The following is an 18940-nucleotide window of genomic DNA, read 5'->3' on the forward strand; positions in this document are numbered from 1 at the left end:
AGTGAAACGTGCTGCCTACAGAAGTGTGAAGTGAAATTCCTTTCTATTATTTTCAAAGATATATGATATGTATGACTTTTAATATAAAAGACCCCATTAAAATCCCAGTTAGCTTTGAAGGCAGGCTCTTTGTGTTCTACACAAAACTGCCTATTCGATGAGTCCTCATTTATTTTACAATCGTAGTTTAGTTTATCCCCCACACCCACACACTATTGCGTTTGGGAGAATGTAACTGTTAATGATTATAGTGACATGTCAGGTCAGACTACATCCTAGATAGGGAGTCTAGGATATAGGTAGGAGTCTAGGCTGTAGACTCCTACCCGGATTTTAGTGCTCCAGGTCGCTACTCCTCGTGAAGGTCGCTATATAAATGCAAGTTATTGTTGAGTCCAATACTCACCCATCCCTTTCACTTTGGAGCAGTTCAAATGATCTCAAGCAGTAATAATAATAATAATATAATAATAATAAATACGTAAGTGCAGTGCTTCGATTGCTTTATAATGTCAAGATTGAAACTTGAAACAATTATTTCAGTATGGTGGTGGTTAGGTTTTTCTTTTGTTGCTGGAGTTTATCAGAACTGCAGATTCGAGGTGGTTTCTGTGAAAGGAATTTCCTTCTCCCTTGGAAAAGAATTTCACAATTCAGCCAAGGGCAGAGCAGCTGTACTCCATCAGCGCTCTGTATACAAAGCGTGGTAATTTGATTCACACAGTGACTTAGTGGAGAGAACTCTACCCATATGTGAACATGTACATACCATGCGTATGGTATTAACTAAACACGTTTAAAACTTTAGAAATCCTATTAGCATAAACCTCTGTTACGGCAAGCATTTTGCCTTGTGCTTGCTGAAAGAGGAACTCAAACCTCATTAAGAATACTGCAGATTCCCAATGTGAACAGAAAGTCTTGATAACATCTAAAACTAATAGCAAAGAACATCTGAGTCTGTGCATTGGCAAGCATGTTCTTACTGTTTGTGTGATCTGTGAACGTTTATATATTCGCACCTTAAAACTCAGTACCAATATCCCCCCACACTGTGCAAAATAGTTTCTGAACCCCTATACTGGCACTGACATAGACAGATCACCCTAGCTGTATAAAGGGAATCCTGATTGCTCCCATTTCTGCCACTTGCTCTGTTTCACCTTTCTTTTTTCATTCACTGTATTTCCAGCAACGCTTTGAACACAGTTCACAGATTAGACGTCCTGCAGGCCCTTATCTCCTGATACTTGTGGGAGGCATTTAGAAACTGGAAGAAAGTTTACAGTGTGGTGTGCTGGATATGGCACCAGTTCTTCTCTACAGGGGAAGCTGAGCTATTAGCTGCACTCAAGAGTTTTGGAGAAGAAAGGATGTTTCTGACCTGGGGCAAAGTGAGTTTGGCAATGATCCTGACACAGTCTTCTGATAATGCATGGGAGCAGATTTTATCTTTGTTCCTAGATAAAAGGGAAATGGTGATTGTGTAGTATATCACCGAGAATTAAAAGACTAATAAATAAGACCAGAAGTCGTGGTTGGTCGGTGCTACTGTGGAAATTAAAAATATATTAAGGGCGTTTATATTCTCAGGAGGCTGCCATAAAGATTTTTAATCTCTAAAACCCAAAAATATTTCAGTTGAAAATATTTCAGGTTCAGAGTTGAAATCTGGAGCCCTGTGATTGATAATTTTAGTGATAAATAGAGTCCTAGTGTGCAATTTCTTTTACAGAAATCCCAAATATGAAATATAATATCCAAAATATAAAAATCTCAAACTGGGAAGTAAGCATGTGGGGACCTCATTTTAATGAGATTTCCTCTTCGGAGCACAGTTTCATACTTCATGACAAACTTCAGGTTACTGGAAAAGTGTCCACTTGGGATTTATTATCAAAGAATCCCATTGCAAAGCATTGCAAATGGAAGGCCAAAGTTTCATTCCACTCAAAGAAGCAGACAGAGTCTGAGATCTAGAGTTAAGAAGGAAGAAACAGAAAGAAGTGATCAATATTTATTTGAGTAAGGAAAGCTGAAGATGAGGCAGCAGATAATCAATAATAATAATAATAAATTGGTCACTTCAATCCACAATTGTTTGTGGGACCCTGCTGTGTTCAATTGGCTGCCACGTTTCACTCACAAAATATACACTTTACACTGTATGCTGTGAAGCGTTTTGAGACGTCTCAAGTCGTGATACGGCGCTATATCAAATGCGAGGATTATTATTATTAAGATGTGCATATATATATATATATATATATATATGGAAGGAGCTCTGATGTGTCACAAAGAATACTTTGGCAGGAAAAGTGAGCAATGAAGGGCAGCATCTGAAAACAAACAGCTAGTGCCAGCCTGAATAATGTATAGCTTAGAGTGCTGTTGCTGAACCAGATGGTAATGTGTAGCAATCTGGATAGCAATAATAAACGTACTCTCACCCTGCAGGAGTGGGGGACCATGAAAACAACAGAGAGTGAAGCAAAAAAACAAGAATGACCATTTATTCTTCATACTATTGGGTGACCAAAAAGCCGTGATACCATTACATTGTCTAATAATTCTTAAACACGAGTTCACACAGTGCTTATGGTGATTTTAAAAAATCATGCAACAAAACCTAGATAGCACTGCTTCATTGCAAGACTTTTTCTAACCGTATTTTTCTAAGCTTAAAGTACAGATTTTAAATATCGTGCATATAATAGACTACACTGAGCTCGCACAGAGGTGAAAATCAGGCTTCTGCAAGTTTAAGATTGAGAAAGTGCTTTTCATACAGTTCATACAGTTTGGTTTTATATCACTAAATTGAATCATGACAGTAAGTACTCCACCAATGTGAACATCTATTTAAAACAGGTGGGTCTTCATTTGTCAGGACTAACTTGACACAAACAATGTTGCATTTTTCACAACTTGTGTTTTACCAAGTTACTTTAAATTAACAAATAAATACATTTTGGCTTCTGATCATCTACCAACCAGCATTAATCAATTAACTGAGCACTTGTGAATGGGATTGTCAATTTAAACAGAAAACTGTATCAGGCAACTATTCATTACTCATGAGTTCCTTAAGAAACAATGCAATAGGCACCATAATTCTCAGCTAAGTTCGCAGCAAACCATTCTTGGATTGATGGAACAGCATATTTTAAATGAGAATAGTAGGCAGTTAGAACCTTACTTTTTGTGCTGGAAGCTCATTTAGCTTCTTGTAATCACATACAGTTTGTGCACAAGCATAGTTATTATCAGGACAATATATGGAATTCATTATTGCCACACAGTGGTTTGACGAGCCAATTTTACAACCTCTTATCACTTTACAGCAGAGCTGCTGTTATTGATAGCTTAATGATTCCAGTTCTTGGTATTTCCAGGATATGTTCCTGCCAAAGACAGTTAGCGAAAGGAAATATTTTTCCCTCCATGGGTCTGTTCCCATTAATGCTTCTACTATAAAAACTTGTTTACATTGATGCTGGGTGTTGTACTGGGATACTCTCCTCCAGGTTTTAGCTGAAACACTTTCCCTCTTTGAAAGTGTTTTGAAACGTCAACAAGACCGAGGCTCTCCTGATTGACAGCATCACCATCCACGGTTGCACGCTCCACCTTGCTAAGCCAGTCTGGAACCTTGGGGTCTTGTTTGACTCTCAACTGTCCTTTTTACCCCACATCTGCTCCATGACCCGCTCTGTCTTCCCCCACCTCCGCAACATCGCCCGGCTCCGCCACTGTCTCACACCGCAGGCCGCCGAAACCCTCATACACGCTTTCATTCCATTGAGGCTTGACTATGCAAACTCCTTGCTTCTCGGTCTCCCCAACTCCTCCCTCCACAGGCTGCAGATCATCCAAAACTCTGCAGCTCGTGTCCTCTCCTGCACCCACTCTCTGGAACTCCATCCTGCAGTCCCTCCGTCTCGCCCCCTCCCTCGCCACGTTCAAGACCCACCTCAAGACACTCTTCTTTGACCGTGCTTTCGAGCTCCCTGCTTCCCCCCTCCCCCACCCCGACCCTCAGCTCGGGTCCGGAACTCTGTCCAGTGCCTTGGGACGTCCTCCCAACGTGAAAGACGCTATACAAATGTCATTTTGTTGTTATTGTTGTTTACTTATGTATGGCTAGTATTCAGCAGAATGGCACATAGTTAACTGCAGTAGTGGGAAGTGTGTCCACAGAAAATCAACACCAAAAGACAATAATAATTTAACTTTGGCTCTTCTGATGGCTCGGCTGATAAAGGCATGTGCAACATAATACGTACAGATCAGGTTCAATCCACTGCCATGGATGGAAGGAATTACTTGGACAAATAAATGGAAGAGAAACAAGAGAATTGAAACACTCATTAAATACAACAAATTGAACTTACCGTTGCCAGCATTAGAACTCACAGAAATCAACATGTGCTATAGAAAAGAGTGCTCCAGTAAAATATCAGGTGTGTGACCTGATATTATCAGTTTTACAAGCTGTGCATGAGCTATGTTGCTGATGCACGAACTGCAATGTAATGGCAAGATATTGATAAATGTTCACTTTCCATTGTAACAAATTCCAAACTAATTCAGCTAATTAAATATTACATTTACGCAAATTGTGATCCAAACAGATGTCGCAAGGTGAGGCTTTCAAGGTTTGAGACAGCATTTAAATGTATGCTTTACTCTTACTTTTATCAAGTGTGGCAATAGATTGAAACATTTTTTTCCTTTATTTGTTTTCTTTGGTCTTGGTAATTTGCCAAGCTTAATTTATTTAGTATTTTCCTCCGAATTGATTTTCCCCATTTTCCTTTTTGTAGCACCTCAACTTTGAACAGCCTGCTTTGGCTGGGCAGGGGGCAGGGGTGGGGAAGGAGAGAAAGAGAAGGAAATAATTCATCAAGTTCTCCAATAAAATAAATCAAGATTGTTCTCGGATTTAGTTTGTAAAAAGTGATTACTTCCTTAGTCAATTTTCAGTCTACAGATAGTGTATTTTATGATCCATCGGGATTGTATTAAACAATTCATGATCCAATTTAGAGATATGCTGAATAAGAAATCGCACAACTGATGCATATCGTGTAATGGATTCAATTTTCCTATTGACTTTCAAAAAAATCCAAGCTGCTGGGTTCAAACTAAAAGTTAACAGTTATTCCAAATTAATAAGACACAAACTGAATAATATCCTGCCCGCTCCATTTGTACATTTCCACTGTAAAAGCACAATGGAATGCAGCTCAGGTGGGATTAGAGTTTCTGCTTCCTCTTGTTGAATCGGCACCGTGTGTTTTACCCTGTGGGGTGGTGAGAAAAAGACAACGGCAGACGAAGGGCATGGCTGCAAGTAGCCAACCTCACACGCTCTCTGTTCTGTTTCAATGACCCTCCCAAGTTCCAATGGGATTTCTACAGTGCTTCACTTGACAAGTAGAAAATAGTTACATTTTTGTGGAAAGTAATGAAAAAACACCACTGTGCTTGCAGATATTACATCATGTGCCAAACCACATGCATTTCCGCCTTTTTTTTAAGTATGCCAAGACAAACATTATATCAAGTCTCTCCCTTGGAAACTCCAGTAATTATCGCCCATGGCCTGGGAAAAGCAAGGAAGCTGGTGGAGCCCATTTTGCATTGTCCACTACATAAAGTTTGCATGTAAACTATACTCTTGGATGGAATTGGGATTACAATGAAAATACATCATTGTTCATTACAGCCATCTCCTTTTACAAAAACATGGCACAGGCTACTGATAACATTGTTTCTTAAATCAAAATCAAGTTGTTTCTGCTCTGTCAATAGTTTTACAAGAATCAGATTAAAAAAGATCTCATTACAAGTAAGCATTTTCTAGATATTATATAACATACAGTTGATAAGGGGCAGCACTTTCTTCCAAATGGATTCACTTCATCCAGCTAATATTTCTGCTGTACACAAATTATTTGCATAGATAACTTCCACTTCAAGTCATTTATTTCAAATCAAATTGCTGTCCTTACATTGCAATTGATTCATTTCATTTCTGTTTGTTTGCATTCATTTATTTATTTTGTCTGTCCTTGTTTAGAATTCAGCTTCTCATTACATGACTCTTGAGATCGGTTTATCCCATCTTGATTTCATTCAGATGGTTGTGTTATTTTTTGTTCACTAGGTTGTAGTTTGATTGTGTTGCCTGAAAACAATCCCATGTGGGTTTAGTTCTGGAGCCTCGATTGATTCACACTGACTTTTGTGATCTGGTCAGTGCCCTTTCTGGACTTTGATTTGCTTCCAACCCAGTGGTGCAGAACTACCCAGTTCATAGATGAGCATTGCGGGCCTCCAGTTAGTTCAGCCATTCTCTGAACTATGTGACTAGAGAGAAGAGCTGTTGTTCCACACTCTTACTGAAGTGGAAAACAGTGCAGCATTTTTTGGCAGGTAAACCTCAAGCTGAATGTTGGGATCTGTTTGCAAGTTTGATTTGACCAGGCATGTCCCAAGAAGGCTGAAAGGGAATGTTTAAAATTGGCGTCCACAATGCAAATAATTTTTTTTATATGTCTACATAAACCGCAGAAACATATGATTAGTTTCGGAAGCTTTGTGTCACATCTTGTTCATTCACTGCTTCAGCCTGAGTAGTAGCAACAAAAAACACTTTAACAAAGAGCATATTTTTACGTGAAAGCTAATTATACATTCCTTCCAGATTGTGCGCCCTTGTTTCGATGTGAAATTCGATAGCGGCCTGTGCTGAATTATTATGCTGAGTAACAAAAGCCCAACGATCAAGTGACGTTTTATATCTGCTTCACGAATTTGTTTAGCACTTGCAAAACATTGGAGGAAATGAGAAATGGTTCACAATTTTGGAATTGTATCTTTGGCTTATGCTGCACATGCATTCTGCAGTCAACTGTAAATTACAAATAACTGGAGGGCCTCAATGGTAGGAAATTAACTGGAGGGCACAGTGTGTTAGTGTGAACTGTTCCTGGAATATGCACATCAGCATATCTGTGAGCTACTGAATGTACGCTGTCATTTTTTGACAGCTCATTGCTGAGTTCCTCGGTGCATTTATCCATGTTGCTGTAATGGGATGTGCTGCATTTGTTTGTGCGCTGTTTCTGGTGATTATGGAGATCTTCTGTTGCTCTCTGACCCCAATAACCAGAAAGACAAAGGAAGGGCAATGATAATCGTTTTCCACAAAATTAACTCCCTGTTTAACTTGATAAGGTTTTGTCACTAGAGATATAGTGTTAAAATTTGCATTGACTTGCATTCATTGGGAGACTGCTGTAAACAAGAGTAATTTAGCAATTGGAATCAATTAATGTTAACACCACGTGTACTTTCTCTATCACAGAAAGATAACTCTGCCAACATTATGCCAGCACAGACACGATGGGCCGAATGGCCTCCTCCTGTGCTGTATAATTCTATGATTCTATGAACATTTACCCAAATAATGCAGGTTTTCTGCATTTTCACTGAACTGATGAATGAAAAACCGACCTACAGTCCACTCAGAATGATTGAGTCATTTTAAAGATATGTCCCAATGTGACTTACTAAGATATTTTCTTTCCCCGTATAATGTTTTTCCCTCTTACAAAGTTACATTCCAAAATAGTTTATCTACAGCACTAGTGCAGTGATGCATCCACTCACGTTACCACTGTTCCTTATCAGTAAAAGCAGCTCATTAACATCAAAACCACATATTTGCACAATGTATTTGTTTCCACTGTAGTACACTTTATATTTCAGTATAGTGTCGTTTTTCAGGCTTCTGATGAAAGCGATAGATTTTCTTCCCAATAAACCGAGATGTGAATTTTCACAGACTCCATCGAGTTTAGTTATTAACGTTGGTATTCCAAACCTCATTGCTATTTACAAGTTAAGAATTTAGTTGCCCGGGTACTGATGAGATAATGAGGGTCGCAGCCTAGGAAGCCACACCCAGGTCCTCCAGCATAAGTTATAATCTTCGAGGAGGAGATAGATAACTGAAAGATGAAACGTTAATAGGTTGAAATATGCAACCATTATTAATTGTTAATTAATGAACACATTGTTGTAGATTTCATAAGTAATGCTCTTCTGCAGGTGATTCTTCCCATTCCACTCCTCCCCTGAATCTCATACTATAAGAAAGGTTGGGTGGGTCTGTTATTTCTTGGATCTACACTTTTAACCCATAATAAATACACATGATCAAAGCTGCTAAACATAATAGTAGGTGAAATAACTCACCCAAGTGTTCACTTCAACCTCAATATTTTGGTATAATTGAGATGGAAAGACTGGTTGGACAGCTAGGAGTAAACTATGGAACATGATGGCTAATGATGGATCTGTTTAAAAAAGCATTTATTGAAATGCCAATTCCGTTAATATTTACTTTTAGCCTAATACATAATGGGAGAATTTTATTTGCTGTAGGGAAGTTTGCATCAACCATATATCATTGCACAAAAGCTCTAATAGTGCCCTATATTTCTTACCATTGCGTTGCATTTCTTCTCATTGACCTATTTCGTTAAGTTGAAAGAATTACACGTAGGTCCAACACTTTGGTAGAATCTGCAAATAAAAATAGCACTGTAGCAGACATGCATATTATAGCTATCTAGAATACATTTTGTTTTCAAATTGAAATACAGCTTAGTACTGATGAAGGGATTAAGAGTCTTCTGAAGTAATAAAAAATCGTAGTTATTCATTGAATCATAAGACCTGAAGGCAGGTCATCTCATCTTAACCTGTAAGACTATTTAGCCTCAAAATTGAAGATTGCTCAGTATTGTGGAAAACTCTTAAATTTGGTCATATTTTGGTTCTTAAAAAGAAATTGACTTGAAACTTAGAACCGAATGTTAAATAGATGTATGGGATAAGACTGGGTGGAATATTGAGCGTCTAGTTTAAACTGTCCATACTTTCTTCCTGACTTTAGTTGTTTTGAGATAACAAAGCTGACACTCAGCTAAGAGTTTGTCAGAGTTAGTTTCATGATGGGATTGCAATTATAATAATATAATAATCCTTGCATTTGATATAGCATTTTATCACTTCGTCATCTCAAAGCACTTCACAGGACAGATTGTAAAGTGGTGTGACTGTGTATTTTGTGGGCCAATGTGGCAGCCAATTTACACACAGTGTCAATAATGAATATCTAATTAGCACATAATGTATGCAATGGACATCAATTATGGCATCGTCTCCACAACAGAAAACGGGAGAGAGGAAAGATTAGCAAACTCGTGGGTAACTAAATGAAAAATTGCTGTCTCTGAACACACTGATAAACAGACTTTTGTCATCAGTACCACTATTCTGTTCAATGACAGGTTAAGGAGCAATGTAGATGATAATCCGATTTTGGCAAAGAAAATTCTTCCAAGCATCTGAAAGCTGCATCGAATGTTCAGTCTCACTTTAAATGATTTTGCAACATTTCTGGGAAAGGGGACTGACTCAGATTGGCAAACAAAGAAAGCACTTGAGACCAGAGTGCATACCAGTAGATCTAGGAAAAAACAAAAGCATATGGTAACCACGTGTTGCAAGGCCACATATGATGCAGGAGCTATGCTGTTTCTCGCAAGAGGATTCATTGATTATTCAAGCGAAGAGTTGAGCTGATTTTTTTGTATAAAAGAAAATCATAAGGCCGGTGAATATTTAGCAAACCAATCGATTCTGCAGCAGCGTGAAAAAACATAGACGCAGGTCGCATTTGCAAACTAAAGCTTGCGAGATCAGTAGTGGACGGTTTTGTTACATTTCATTTCAGAGGCACATGTTGGGATTTAAAGGATCAACTTGTCAAATTAATCAGACACAGATACTCTAATTGAGGGGGAATGAATCCTACGGGAATTCGACATGCTACGTTACATTTGAGCACCAAAAACAAAGGAACACTGACGAAATTAAACTTTGAAGTGTTGCAGTTCAGAAGCTAGAGTTTTAAGGGTGTTGAGTTGTCAGCAGGAAGCATGAGCTTGGATCTCATTTTGATGCGATGTTGGCTGCCATGTTTCACCCACAAAGTATACAGTCAATTCACTTAACAATATATTCTGTGAAGCACTTTGAGACTTTCGAAGATGTCATAAAATACTATATCAAATGCAAGGATTATTATTATTATTATTGCTGTACCCAGGTTTTTTTTCAGGGCTGCGTTTTAACTGGAAATCTTTTTGCTGAAGTGTAAAAATAATCATGAAGCAGGGATGGGAGGAGAGGAGGATGAGAATCCTCCTGGCAAGTCACCCATGGAACATCATCAGTGGCGTCTGTGAAGCTGTCTGCTTTCTGGATCACTGAATCATCTAATCGCACAACTATGTGGGTGGTGGGAAGGATGAGAACAACAATAAGTAAACCAACATTAGACCCAACACCAGTGGTGCATGTGAAGTATTTGTCCGGGAGCTTTCATTGTTAGATCTGCTGCTTAAGGTTAGAATTCAGCCGCATGAAATTGTAAAGTTGTTTTTTTGTGCATTCATAACATCGAAACATACCACTTAAGAATTAACAATCAAGGAAACGTTGTAAAGGTCAGTCCCTCTCGGCAGGGAGAGAAATATTTTCAGGTGCAGTTCAATTGTGCAGTTTAGCCCAACTGGAGATGAAAATATCTTCAGATAATATCCTTTCAGCTTGTGTGCTTTTTCTCCAGTAACAGCTGTACATTTGATGTTGAATCGTGCAGACAAACACTAGCAGCATTTGCGTGGTTGGCTAAAGAATAGAAAACAGAGTGATGATTTTATATTTCTTTCCAGAGACTATATTATGGCTACAGGACTGCCAGATGCAAGGCAGACTTCAGAGGCTGAAGAGCTCAGTGAGGAGAGTCCAGGTATGCAATATCAGACGTAATCACTTCTGAACGAGCTTTACAATGGAAAAAAAATGGGTGTATTGTATTGAGCTTCCCCTGTGGAGTAAATGTGCTGTCATTTTTACTGTAGTATCTGTAGTACTGTGATTAATAATGGTTGGCCTTGTAGTGCCTTGGGATGTCCTCCCGACATGAAAGGCGCTATACGAATGTAATTTGTTGTTGTTTGTTGTTGAACAGTATCATTGCAAATGCTGGAGCCAATTTTGCAGCATCAGTAAATGGGATTTCTTGAATTAGAAATCTCAAAAACCTTGTGGTAACAACAATATAAATTGCTGTATGTTTGGAGCAGGATTCCCTCACCAGAAGTAGTTCCAACTTGGATTTTTTATTTAGAAATGCCATTAAAAAATTCACCAAAATTGACCCCATGTGCTAATCTTTTATAGCAGTACAAGGGTGTACACTAGGAGCAGTGTGCTGTTCTAATACCTACTATAAATACAGAATATGTCTTAACACAGAATTATGGATACCTGAGAGGAATTTCAAGATGGTAGCTTGGGTTTTAAGAACAGTAAAAGATCAAAGAGTTTATAGCGACCATATGACTCTCCAGATTAGATTATATACTTGAAATTGCTCTAGGGAATTTATTACTTAGTATGGCGTTTATTTGGAGCAAGTTTAGTCAGAAACGTGGTCCATTTTTACCTCCCTAAAAGCAGTTATTTGTGCTGACCCTGACTGATAATATGCCTCATGTTGTTGGTGCATGGTTATAGGCAGTTATGAGCTATTCTGATAAACTAACTGCAGGTCAATCAATGGAAATACTGTCATCTACTGTTCATCACTTTAATGGCCAGTGCAAAGACAACTGTTTATCCTGCTTCTGAGGCACATTTCAAAAGATGATTCAAAAGTATCTTGATTTTGACTGTTATGTTCTTTGATCTGAGGGCGCTGAAACTGGAACTGTGTTCAATAAGTGGGTGGGATACATGCATCGGAAGATGATTAAAGAAAATTGAGTCTTGTTTTGTTTGGGGATTAAATTAATTTATTGAGACATAATGAACCAGTGTCTGAAAATCAGTCTTACCTTATATTAAATTTACAGCATAAGCTCAGATATCACAAAATAAAAATAAAACAAGGCAATAAATGGGTCAAATGGCCTTCTGCTGTGTCGCAGATGTCTTTCGTTCTGAATTGAAGTGCTTCAGCAAAGTACAAAGATATATAATTAAAGCGCAAGTGTCATGTGGCAAACACTCGATTCTGAAACATTCTTGTCAGTGAATAGCATTCTGTGTGGGTCAGGTCACAGACAGGGTAAGCAGAGTTTCACATCACTGTTTGTTTCCATAACTGGCAGGTTTGTGAACCTTTAAATCAGGCACAGCTGGAGTCCGGCTGCAGTTCAGTCCAATAAGTGGCCACAACGCAGACATAGAGGAGACAATCGAAGGAGCAAAAAGTTGCTCTATGGTCACCGCGTCATGAGTGAATCCAGTTCAAATACAGGGAGGAGGTTATAAGAAAGGGAAAGCTTAGAGAACACTATTAAGGCAGCTATCTGAAGCACTACAGAATTTGGTAGCCCACATCTCTTTTCAAAAAAGGTTTATTTAAAATTTCCTAAAAAGAAATAGGTAGAACAATCGAGCTGATGGGATCTATTGAGCGATATACAACAATGCATGTATCAGAACAAAATGTGAATCACATTTGAAAAACATAATACGCGCGTGGGGTTTATAGTGCATTTTAGTGTGGGACTCATGCTCATTAAACCTTTTTATGATGCAAATTGTTAGCTGTATCAATTAAGCTATTTTCCATAACATTCACAATTTAACTGACCCTTGCTTTCAATTTAATGTTCAACATTTATCTTGCAGTGCCTAATTCTTTGGTACATTTAGATGTGAATTGTTCCTGAAAAAGAACTTAAGGTTATTTATTAAATTGTTCCTGAAAAAGAACTTAAGGTTATTTATTGCCATCTCTATTCTGTCAGAGGTAATAAAAATGGAGAGTTCGCTTGCTTTTCATGGCCTGGCTAAAATGACAGACTATTTGTTGTTAACTTTCACTTGATATGTTGCCATCGTTTACTGCAAGGGGACACATTCTAGTTTGGGTTTGAAATGTTCTAAGGAACTGCTGACAACACCATCAGGATATGAATACAAGGGAGAAACATAAGCCTTATGTGGATCATCAATTGGATTAATGTGTTAAAACACCTTGAAATCTTTTGGAAACATTTCTTCTCAGTGGGTCATAAATCAACTATTCACTATTCCAGGTTTAAAGAATGTATTCTTTAATTGCTTCAGATTAATTCCATATGATGTTACTCCAGAGACCATACTAGGTATTAACTTCAGTTGTTTTGCAAATTCCTGTGGCTTGCTTTTGATATAGCGCCTACTTGGTCAAGAACATCTCGTGGATCTTTCACAGGTAGTTGCTGTTCAATTTGTAGGTAAACTTGGCAGTCAGTTAGCTCACAGCATGCGCTACAAACAGCCATGAAGGGGCTTAGTGGGAGAAACTCTTACTTTTTGGAATAATATGACAAGATTTTTGAAGTGCGGCTGAACAAGCAACTGGGGCCTCAGTTTAATGTTTCGTCCAAAAGAACACTATTTCCAAAATGCAGCACTTCCCCCAATAAAGCACTGCACTGGAGCGTCAGCCCAGACTATGAGCTCAAAGTCTTAACTTGAGGGCTTCTGACACAAGAGGCAAGAGTGCCGTCGCTTGACAAGTAACACGGTAACGGCCCCCATCGCTCTGAATTTGCTGGTCACAGTTGAACTCTTTCCCGCAGGGAAGAAGAAGTCAAAATTTAAAACCTTCAAAAACTTTTTTGCCAAGAAGAAGAGAAAAGAGCCAGCCGCGCCCACGAGCGAAACCAGCCTGAAGCCAAGTCAGTCGAGCAGTGATGTCAGCACCCCGGGTCCTCCGCCAGCCTTGCCTGACTCGGAGAAAGAAACCGGGTAAGAGAGAGCCCGTGGGGCTCGCTGTCACAAAGGGGTGAAGCATTTCATAAGAGGTTCTGTAATTAGCTGGCGTCTTTTGTGTCTGTTACGAAGTGTTGTTGGGTTATCTGATTACACCACGAGGAGCATAAGGCTGATCGTGGAACTGACACCAACACCTACTCACTCCCACCCCGCCACCCCACCCCCACCCCCGCAACGGTTTGCTTGGGTTTACGAAGAAAGTGAACTCGCAGAACGGGACAATTTACTTGACAGCTGCTTCACAGTACACTCACTGAGGAAAGTCTACTGTTAGCTGTACAGAGAGGCTGGTCTCGGTAATCAGAAACAACATCAGATTGGGGAAATCTGCAGGCCCAGTCGATCTCAGGGTTAATGGTTCGGCCTGAACTTTCATTCTTTCTCCTACTCTTCCCTCATCTCCTTCACTATGTGGGGCTGAGCAGCATTATATTGATTCACACTTATAATTTTAATGATAATAATCCTTGCGTTTGATAACTTGCATTATCGCGTCTCCGAGACGTCTCAAAGCGCTTTACGAAACGTATGGTAAAGCGAAATGATTGTGTATTTTGTGGGCGAAACGTGGCAGCCAGTTGAGCACCGCAGGTTCCCACAAACAGTCGTGGATTGAGTGACCAAATTATTATTATTTTCAGCTCTCAGAGTAGCATGGGAAACCGAGCAGTGTCACATGACAGCATCTTTATTCCGGAATTATCCGTCTCCGAAACCGTGCCTGTTGGAACGGCGTCCCAGGAGAATTTACCTGGCAGGGTGAAGGCACTGCAGGTGAGTCAAGGCTCTGAGAGTGCTTTTCATCATCTCTATAATTTATTTAATTCAATGAATTATTTCATGTAAAGACCTAACTCTTCAACCACACCTATAATCACCTCCTTCCCCTTCTACAATTTTGACACAACGATGAACAGAATGACTTCTAACGTACATTCCACATGTGAAGGAGGTGTGGTGTGTTTGGGAGGGGTTTGAGGTCAATAAAGAAAAGAATAAATTTGGAGATTTACAATCAAGCTCACACATCTTTCAAACCAGAAACAGAAGGAATTCTCAACCCCAATTCACAGCAGTTTTGTTACTTTTGGTGTGAAAGGGTTAAAACCATTTTGAAGACTTTTTTTCGAAACGAACTGGCGGATGGTTTCATGGGTCTTGCTGGTGTTTTGGTTTTAAACCTAGTTTTACTAAAGCAATTTAAAGTGAGATCATTATCAGCTTCTCAGGGCCTTGCATACAGCTAAACATTTTGGCCTGGCTGAAACTGATCATTGAGGATCATGTATAAAATCACTGAATAAAAGCTGCTAGCGTGTCATGCCTGTTTATGGGAATATAGAGACACGTACTAATTTTTTTTTAGCTAAAACCTGTATAATTATTTTCGCAAGTTATTTTGACCCGAGAATGTCACAAGCCACTGCTCAAAAAAGAGCTCTTTCTAACTGGTGAGTCTCGTTCTTCACATTAGAGGAGTGGCTTCCGGATGTGGGCAAAAACACCCACAAATATATGAGTTTCTGCAAAGAAGGATAAGCAAGATTAAAACACAAATGTATCTTATAGTGTAACAGACTTTGTGGCTTGCTTTACATAGCCTAAAATAAGGAAGAAAAATACTTGTTATCGTAATCATACTTTTATTTGATATGACTGACGTCTATAAGGTCAAAACATCTCAAAGTATTTTACTACAGGTGATTGCTGTCAACTGTAAGAAATAGATATTTGTAGTTCAATATGGCGATTTGCACACAGCAGGTTCCCACAAACAGCTATAAATGGCTTATTTACGCTCTGAGACACTACAATGCGTGGAAGCCATTATTTAAATGCAAGTTATTGAGGTTGTTGTTGTTATTTATCAGGATCATTAAGCAGGCTTCTCTTCAAATAACCAGATCTTCACGAATTAAGAAATTCTTCCCCATTAAGTCAATGGGAAAAATACCAAAATATGTCTGAGTTTCAGTTAATTTCAGTTCTATTTTGGACCAAATCGCTCATGCGAGATTCAGCCAATTTGACTTTAGTAGGGTTATAATCAATTCAGTTAGATTTGGTTTCAGATTCTGTATAAGTTGGCAAGCTTCTGTGCCTTTCAAGAAACCAAAGCCACTCTGACATTGGTAACTGTGCCAAGCTATTGTTGGGAGCCTTGGCTTGCATATATGAGTATTATGGATCTGATATGGATTTGTTAATCTTGGAGTTGCATCCAAGTCAATAATAATAGGGTACCACAAATTGTACCACTTCTCAAACTACACAAAACCATTTAATGTACCCTCACGCACTGTAACTGTTAAGCATTTTTCAGAACAGAAATAAGATACATAAGCTCTAATTATCTGCTTTTTTAAGTTTATATTGAGTTAATGTCTGGGTCCTGATATACTGCAGCATAACGGTAACATTAAGCCTCTCTTTAAGTAAAGTATCCCTTTGACCCTGTAGTCAGAATTCCTAGTCACCCACAGGATAAGCACTTGTTCTGCCACATTTATGATCTTGAACTGTCTATATGCTATAATTACAGTTTGTTGAATTTTAAAAAGTTATACTTATAGAGAGATGTCACAAGCCAGATGTGAGGCAAAACACTTCACGGAAAAGCAGAACGCCTAACTTTCTTAGAGTTCAGTGTTGAACTCCCAAAAATTTAGAAATGTTTCAGAGTAAATAGGTGGAATGGGAACATGAATAGACTTGTCTTCTTCCAATGTAAGAACAGCCAAACACGCATATAACAACAACAAATTGCATTTATATATAGCACATTTCAAGTTGGGAGGATGTGTCAAGGTGGTGATCAACATACACTTTGATCAGTTATAACTTGTTTTGTGCCAAAACGTTCAGATCATACGATAACCTTGTTGCTTTCCATTCTTCACGGTTTCTTCATGTCTCTTGCAAGTCTAGCGAACAGTTGCCTTCCAATGACTGCACTTTCAATGCTTCTTGATCCATCAACATTTGTGACCTCATCATCTCTTCTGATCTTAATTGAGATTGTCACATTTCCATTGCGAAAACAGCTTCCAGCACGCTTGATTTCATCTTTCAAACCAAACAATTCATTTCCACTCAATAATTCCAACCTTTCTTATGAAAGCGACTAATAATCCTTTCCTCTCTGGCCCAGTTCTTCCACCACTTCTCCAGTCCTGGAAAGACGTGGAAAGAATTCAACATTTCAAACATTTCAAATAAGATGAGACTTGGTAAGATGCTCTTTACTAATGACATTTTTCGTCTCCTCCCCTCCCATAGCTACAACTTCAACAGAACATCAGACTTGCTTCTCCCGATATGGTCATTTCCACGAAAAAGACTGACGATGCGGGAACCAGCTCAGAGGATGATGGGTTACCTAGAAGTCCTCCAGAAATGTCATCTCTTCACACGGTTCTCACATATTCCACTGCCAAGGTGAACAGTGCTTCTTTAATCTCCCTTAAAACATAAAAACGTTTCACTTGACCCACAGTGGCAGCTCAATGGGGGGTAAGTTACCAACTGCTTTACTGTGTAAGTCAGCTCAAGCATCTTAGACTTAATGAGGCGCTGAAAATCGTGACATGTGTAACTATTGGCTTACTAACCGTAAGTAAAAACGTTGCAGTTATCACCTTAGTGTTTGTAACAAATATTAAATATTTTCTTTCAAAATGTATTGCAACAAAAGAGCAGACATTTGAGGGTAAAATAACTTCATTGAGTAAACGGTTAGTTTGTTTGCGATACGTTCTGCTATTCTTAACAAAGGGCTGGGACAGCAATATCCATATTGAGAACATTCCTGTTGAGTTGATGTGTTTTTTCACACACTTTTAAAACTTCTTTCAGACCTGGAAATAATAGCTTTTTAAAACCAAGTATCCTGCTTTATCTCGACCCATTGTTTACTGCTCTGGTTGGCAATTACACTGAAAAAAATCTGGCCCATGAGAAATTATCATGAAAAATGATCAGTCATTGTAAACTGTTGACTCCACTTTGTCTGCCATAAAAGCACCAGAGGAAATGTTCTGTGGTTTTATGATAGTTTGAAGTTGATTAAGTCATGCTCTCCTCCTTCTCAAGATACTAATACCATTTTTATGCCCTGTTTAGATTGCACAGTTAGCAGAGATTCCTTGCTCCTTTCACATTAAATTGACACTAAAGAAGGAAATATAAATTAAATTTAAAAGGCATCAATTTCATTCTGAGTGCCCCCCTGAAACCACCTCTGGAATACGGTCATAATGAATGAATAATTGCATTGCAAATGAAAGAACCATTTATACTGTAAAAAATATGACAATTGCATTGTTCTTGAACAAGCCATTGTCTTAACCTTCAGTTCGTACTAAATAGACAGGGATACTCCCAGCTCTTAAACAATGTTTAAAAACTCACTAGCATTTGGTATTTAATTGCAAATGAGCCAAGCTCTACTCTGCTCACAGAGAGAGTGGTTTAGGCTCAGGGAGTATAGATCCTGTTTCTTTTTCCTGATTGCTCTGCTGGGGGGAAATGATGGCAGATTGCACCAGCAGCAAAAATATGGCAGTCGAATCTGATAAACTGGACAGTGATGATAAGAAACTGATATTTCCACTGAGCATCCATTCAGATAAAGCTAATTAAAGATCCTGAATTTTCTTCCTCTTGTTTTATGATTACAGACTTATCCACAAATTCAATCCTATTGTCTCCCAACTCTGCCTGCAAAAATACAAAACCCAGCCTTTTCCCTTTGCACTAACCCTGTTCCTGATTCCATTCCACAGTCTCCGGACCCTGTTGAGCGACATAGTTCATTAAGTTTAGGTGGAACAGAAAGTGAAGATGAAGAACAGGTAAATATGTAACTATTCCACTTGGCTCAGGATTCTACCTTTCTCTGACAAATACTTAGATGAGCTCTCAGTCTTATGTCATATAATGCCTTTTGATGGCTTTAGACAACCAGATGCAACATGATGTTGTTTTGATTAGGTTTGAAAGTTTCTTGGCTGCAATCAAC

At 38.7% G+C, this 18940-nt stretch overlaps 1 protein-coding gene across 3 annotated transcripts in view; it reads left to right on the plus strand.

Annotated features, from left to right (window-relative positions):
* zgc:66433 (DUF4592 domain-containing protein) overlaps positions 1-18940 on the plus strand; it is a 45258-nt gene that overhangs the window by 17908 nt on the left and 8410 nt on the right. For 2 of the 3 annotated variants that reach the window (XM_007892920.2, XM_007892914.2), the window contains exons 2-6: positions 10818-10894; positions 13725-13893; positions 14562-14694; positions 17200-17358; positions 18705-18773. In XM_007892920.2, coding sequence (XP_007891111.2) covers positions 10828-10894; positions 13725-13893; positions 14562-14694; positions 17200-17358; positions 18705-18773 — 597 coding nt within the window. In that variant the 5' untranslated portion in view covers positions 10818-10827. Of the gene's footprint in view, positions 1-10378; positions 10489-10817; positions 10895-13724; positions 13894-14561; positions 14695-17199; positions 17359-18704; positions 18774-18940 lie in introns of those variants that run through there. The other variant, XM_007892929.2, reaches the window with a different exon arrangement.

This window comes from Callorhinchus milii, unplaced genomic scaffold (assembly GCF_018977255.1).
Source record: "Callorhinchus milii isolate IMCB2004 unplaced genomic scaffold, IMCB_Cmil_1.0 Scaffold15, whole genome shotgun sequence".
NCBI classification, from domain to species: domain Eukaryota; kingdom Metazoa; phylum Chordata; class Chondrichthyes; order Chimaeriformes; family Callorhinchidae; genus Callorhinchus; species Callorhinchus milii.